The sequence below is a fragment of the Miscanthus floridulus genome, chromosome 11 (assembly GCF_019320115.1).
Source record: "Miscanthus floridulus cultivar M001 chromosome 11, ASM1932011v1, whole genome shotgun sequence".
Classification (NCBI taxonomy): Eukaryota; Viridiplantae; Streptophyta; class Magnoliopsida; order Poales; family Poaceae; genus Miscanthus; species Miscanthus floridulus.
Window position 1 is genome coordinate 612772 of NC_089590.1, and position 6360 is coordinate 619131.

Below are 6360 nucleotides of genomic sequence, written 5' to 3' on the forward strand. Positions count from 1 at the left end.
TTTATTTTTGTTTTGATGAATTCTATTTCTTTTTTTACTTTCATAATTTTAAATCCCTCGTTAGTTTTTTTAGCAACTTTGTACATGTATATATATTCTATTTAATAATTCTAATTGGACCAAAAGCCCACAGACCCACCGGTAGCAGCGAGCAGGCCTAGGCCCAAGCTTCCATAATTGCTCCTATCGGCACAAATTTATGTACAGCGGCGCATCCCAATTCAATGTCTTCCGCATTTCTCTCCAGCTCCTCTACGTACTTCGCCCCAGCTCCAATCCCGCCGTGGTTCCTTGCCGTAGATGTCGGGGAAGAATGCGAGCCGTGCAGAGCACCGCCTGTTGTCTTCACAGCTCGGCGCCCGCCACCGACGCTTGATCAATCACTCAACTGCACACTCAGAACGAGAACGCACATACATGCGAACAGCGAGAGGAAATTTTGGTGCCGCAACAGCGCGCAGTTTTTCTGACTCTATTCAACAACCTATTAAAAGTTACTAGGACGCTGAGATCTTCACACTCCGTCAAGTGTCGTGCCATCCCACGACTGGAGCCATGCCGATCACCACGGCAACTACGACGCGCACGCCACGACCTCCTACTGACCCGCGCCATCCCACGGATGAGAGCGAAGCGTGCGTCTAGGACCACTACTGCTAGAAAGAAGGAGAGTCTCTGCATGAACACAGCATGCATCAGACCCGTACATGACGCACCCGGCTTTGGCTAAGTCCGAGTTCAGTTTATTGAACTGAAAAAACGCTAACTGAAACTGAAGACTAAGACTAGCTACTGAAACTCTGAAACTGGACTGAACTACTGAATGAGGCCAACAATCTCCCCCCTCATGATGTTGGTTCAGCCCAGACTTACAACGCCGATCTTCTCCCGAAGTTCACAGAACCTTGATCGCCCAAGTGCCTTCGTCATCAGATCAGCGAGCTGCTGCTGTGAGCTCGCAAACTCTAGCGAGATGCTTCCCTTGTCGATGCATCCACGAATGAAATGGAACTTAGTATCGATGTGCTTACTTCGATCATGCAGTACAGGGTTCCTGCTGAGTGCGATTGCAGCCATGTTGTCCATCTTCAGTTGAGGCGTCTGTGGATCATCGCCAGTGATGTCCTTCAGCAGCCTCGCGAGCCACACCGCCTGGCACGCTGCTCCAGCGCCCGCGATATACTCCGCCTCACAGGATGAGAGCGCCACCACCCTCTGCTTCTGGGACTGCCAGGCCACCGCCTTCTTTCCCAGGAAGAAGATGATGCCCGTCGTGCTCTTCCTATCATCGGTGTCTCCCCCCAAGTCACTGTCACTGTAGCCGATCATGCTGTTGTCGCCGACTGACAGCTTGGGGTAGATGATGCCGAACTCGATCGTTCCAGCAATGTACCGGAGCAGATGCTTCACCGCCGCCATGTGCTCCTGCCTGGGCTTCTCCATGAAACGACTCACAAAGCCCACCGCAAACGAGATGTCTGGGCGAGTGTGAACCAAGTACCTGAGGCTTCCCACCAAACTGCGATATTCAGTGGCATCAACCAATGCCGTCGTTCCATCCTTCGAAAGCTTCAGACGTGTTTCCATTGGAGTATGGCAGGGGTTGCACCCAGCCATGTTCGCCTTCTGCAGCAGCCTGCATGCATACGCTGCTTGCCCGAGAGTGACAGCAGCCTTGGATTGCCTCACCTCGATGCCCAAGTAGTAGGACAGCAACCCGAGGTCACTCATCCTGAACAGGCGCTGCATCTCCACCTTGAATGCTTCGACCCCGCCTTCCTTGGCTCCGGTAATAATCAGATCATCGACGTAAACACCGACGACCACCCGCGAGGACCCCTTTCCACGGGTGTACATGCCATGCTCGCTGGTGCACCGCGTGAAGCCGAGATCACGCAGGCTGGCGTCCAGCTTCTGATTCCATGCCCTGGGAGCCTGACGGAGTCCATAAAGCGCCTTCTTCAGGCGCAGCACCTTCCTCTCGTGTCCAGCCGCGGTGAAACCGGGCGGCTGGTTCACGTACACCTCCTCGGCGAGATCTCCATTGAGAAAAGCCGATTTGACATCCATATGATGGACAAGCCAGCCTTCCTGTGCAGCGACAGCGAGGAGCATTCTCACCGACACCATCCTCGCCACAGGTGCGAACACTTCTTCGAAATCAACGCCGGCCTTCTGGACATACCCCTTTGCCACCAAGCGCGCTTTATGCTTGACGATGGCGCCCAGTTCGTCGCGCTTGATCTTGAACACCCACTTGAGCCCGATTGCACGGTGCCCTTGTGGGAGGTCGACGAGTGTCCAGGTATCATTCTGCTCGATGGACGACAGTTCGTCGAGCATGGCCTTCCGCCACTCTTCTTCGCCACGCGCCTCATCGAACGTGGTAGGCTCGTCGTCGATGGCGAGCAGTAGCCCCGCGCCATGCTCCCCATCACCCTCGCCAAGAGCTGGTGCGGTTCCTAGAATGTCCTCCATCGTCCGGAACCGCAGTGGCGCGTCGTCGTGATCAGCATCCACCACCGGCTCCCCGGCAGGTGGAGACACGAACAGCACCCCAGTTAGTGTTGCTGGTGCAGACGTGCTTGACATGGCTCCTTGCGCCGGTGTTGCAGACTCCTCGATGGGACCCGAAGCTGGTGTGGAGGGCCCCGACAAGGTTGGTGGTGTCGGCGTCGGCGTCTGTGGTGCATGCCTGTCGCTCGAGACAGACATCGTCACGTACTCGACGGTGAACGGCTCCCCCTGATCTGAGTCCGGCGAATCTCCGGTAGCAATCTCCCAGTTCCACGCTTTCCCTTCTTCGAACACCGCGTCACGCGAAATGCATACGCGTCCGGTGCTCGGATTGTAGAATCTGTACGCCTTTGTGTCGGGTTCATAGCCGATGAACGCCATGGGCGTGCTCCGGTCGTCCAGTTTGCGCTGGTGACCGCCGGCCACCTTCACGTGTGCAGTGCAGCCGAAAACACGAAGGAAATGCACAGCAGGCTTCGAACCATACCACACCTCATAGGGAGTCTTGCCGTCCATGCTCCGCGTCGGCGACCGGTTCAGGATGAAGACGGCCGTGCACACCGCCTCCCCCCAAAGCCATCCGGGCACCTTCATTCCCTTCATCATGCTCCGCGCCATTCCCAGCACCGTCTGGTTGCGCCTCTCCACCACACCGTTTTGCTGAGGTGTGTACGGTGCGGTGAAGTGGCGCTGCACGCCTTGATCAGCGCAGTGCTCCTCGAACACCCGCGCCGTGAACTCGCCGCCACGATCCGTGCGCAGCGTCCCCAGCTTATGCCCAGCCTCCTTCTCCAGACGCGCCTGCAGTTGAATTAGAGCCGTCCCGGCCTGGTCCTTGGACGCCAGTAGGACCAGCCACATGTACCGGCTCCGGTCGTCCACGACGAGCAGGAACAGGCGCTTGCCGCCCGGTGTGGCCGGTGTGATCGGACCGCACAGGTCCGCGTGAACGAGTTCCAGCGACCGGGACGCCCGGAACTTGCTCACCTCCGAGAACGGCTGCCGGCGCTGCTTCCCGGCGAGGTAGCTCTCGCACACCTGCTCCACGTGGTCAACCGCAGGAAGACCACACACCATGTCCTTCCTCGACAGCAGCTTCAGGCCGTGGAAGCCGAGATGCCCATACCTCGCGTGCCACCTCCAGACGATGTCGTCGGCATGTGCCGCCAGGCACACCGGTGTACTGATGGTGATGTCGAGGGTGTACAGCCGGTTTGCCGTGCGGACGACTTTGGCCAGAAGACGCCGCCGCTGATCCCACACACGCAGCACGCCGTCCTCGATCAGGATCTTGTAGTGATTCTCGTCGAGCTGGCCAAGGCTAATTATGTTAGCCGTGAGCTTGGGGATGAGGTACACGCCTGCCAGCTTCTGGTGCTCGCCATTCTTGCAACTGAACAGCACCGTGCCGCGCCCTTCGATGTTGACGACCGAGCCGTCCCCGAACCTGACGGTCCCGTGCACGCCCATGTCGAGGTCGGAGAAGGCCGACCGCTCCCCGGTCATATGGTTCGTGGCGCCCGTGTCGAGGATCCACCTCGTGCGCCCATCGCCTTGCTTCTCCCCGAGTTGGACGAACAACTTGTCCTCCTGGATGTGCACCTCCTTGCTCGACGTCGTAGTGGCCAGCGCCACGAACGCCGTGGTGTTCACCGCACTCGTCGCCTCATCGGTGAACATCCAGCGTGCACGCGCACACTCGTCGTGCACCGGCACATGCACCGCCTCCTCGGACACGGCGACCGGCTCCTCCCGAGATGGTGCGGCAGCCACATCGCCGGAGATCGTGGTGATCCCCATCAGCAGTGCGCCTTCTTCATCGGCTTCCGCAGCGTGCGCCTGCTCATCCCGCTTCTTCTTGCGACACTCGCGGGCCCAGTGCCCGGTTTTGCCGCAGTAGGCGCACTCGTCACCGGCCAGCTTCTTCTTTCTCTTGTCACCACCGCCGGACAGTGGTTTGGAGGCACCACTGGTCCCCCCGCCCTAGGAAGAGCTACCATTGCCGCCCCCGCCATGGGACGACGCGCCAGAGCGCCCACGCCGCTGAGACGCGTTCGACGGGCGCTTACCGCCTGATCCACCGGCGCCCGAGATCTGGAGCCGGTTCACGATGCGCTCCACCAGCTCATCCTCGGTGTGGTTGAGCCGTGCGGTGGATGACCCGGTCTTGCCGCCCACGTCATGCCCGTCATCCGCCGTCTTGATCATGCCCGTGACCTCCTCGATCGAGAGCTCATTGATGTCGAGGAGCGTCTCGATGGAGATTACGAGCTGCCGGTACCTTGGCCGCGCAACGCGGAGGTACTTGGCAACCACCTTGGGTTCCGGCTCTGGATCGCCAAGCATCTCCAAGCGCTGCACCAGATTAGACAGTCGGAGGGCGAAATCTTCAACCGACTCACCATCGCGGAAGGCGATCTGCTCATACTCCGCCCTAAGGCTTTGAGCCGTCGCCTTGCGCACGCGGTCGTCGCCGAGGCGCATGGTGCGGATCGCCTCCCACGCCTCCTTCGCCGTGCGCTTGTTGCCGAGGGTGAGCACCATCTCCTGGGGGATGGCGGAGCAGATCGCCTCCATGGCAGACCGCTCGTCGTGGTGGTCGATGTCGTCGTCGTCGCCCTTGATCGCCTCCCAGAGGTAGCGCGACTGCAGCTTCAGCTTCATGAGCATCGACCATGAGTCGTAGTTGGTCTTCGTGAGCTGCGGCCAATTGCCGGAGCCCGATGTCTCCCGGACGACGCGCTCGACGACGCCATCCCTTCCACGCCGTGGACGGCGCCCGTGACGCGATCGCGAACGGCGCGGCGAGCGGGTTGGTGACCGCCTACGCCGCGGGGACTTGTCGCCGCTCCCCGGCCTCTTCTCCTTCGCATCCGCCGACGATGTACGTCCGCGGGTTCGCGGTGGCGACGCCATGCACCCCGATCGCCTGGATCACTCGCCTATGGCTCTGATGCCAATTGTTGTCTTCACAGCTCGACGCCCGCCGCCGACGCTTGATCAATCACTCAACTGCACACTCAGAACGAGAACGCACACACACGCGAACAGCGAGAGGAAATTTTGGTGCCGCAACAGCGCGTAGTTTTTCTGACTCTATTCAACAACCTATTAAAAGTTACTAGGACGCTGAGATCTTCACGCTCCATCAAGTGTCGTGCCATCCCACGACTGGAGCCATGCCGATCACCACGGCAACTACGACGCGCACGCCACGACCTCCTACTGACCCGCGCCATCCCACGGATGAGAGCGAAGCGTGCGTCTAGAACCACTACTGCTAGAAAGAAGGAGAGTCTCTGCATGAACACAGCATGCATCAGACCCGTACATGACGCACCCGGCTTTGGCTAAGTCCGAGTTCAGTTTATTGAACTGAAAAAACGCTAACTGAAACTGAAGACTAAGACTAGCTACTGAAACTCTGAAACTGGACTGAACTACTGAATGAGGCCAACACCGCCGTCGGGGCCGGCCGCGCCGCCCAGGGCTGGCCGCCAGGGAAGAAGTTGTGCCGGGCAGAGCACCTCCGCCGGGGCTAGCCGCCGGAGCTGGTAGATCCGCCCGCTGGACGCCGGGGCAGGGCTGCGCCGGGTCTGGCCGTGATGCCTGCTGGCCGCCGGGGCAGGGCCGCGCCGCCGGGCCGGTTGTCGTTGCTGGTCGCGCCGTCCAGAGGCCGCCAGGGCAGGCCCTCCTTCTCGGCTGCGAGGCGACAAGGGCGCCTTCGGCTCCTACTCGACGAGTCCAGTGGTGGCTCCAGCAGCTTGCGTCTCCTTGCCGCGCTCTATTTCATGGGTTCACGACGGTAGGTCCACAACTACAGATGCGAAGGTGGCGCCGGCC

The 6360-nt window shown here is 59.9% G+C and overlaps 1 protein-coding gene across 1 annotated transcript; it reads right to left on the reverse strand.

Moving 5' to 3' along the window:
- Nucleotides 1-4500: 4500 nt before the first annotated feature.
- Nucleotides 4501-5433, reverse strand: LOC136493924 (uncharacterized). Its single transcript, XM_066490046.1, has one exon. It carries the CDS (start codon nt 5431-5433, stop codon nt 4501-4503), a length of 933 nt encoding a protein of 310 aa, XP_066346143.1.
- Between the last annotated feature and the right edge of the window lie 927 nt (nt 5434-6360).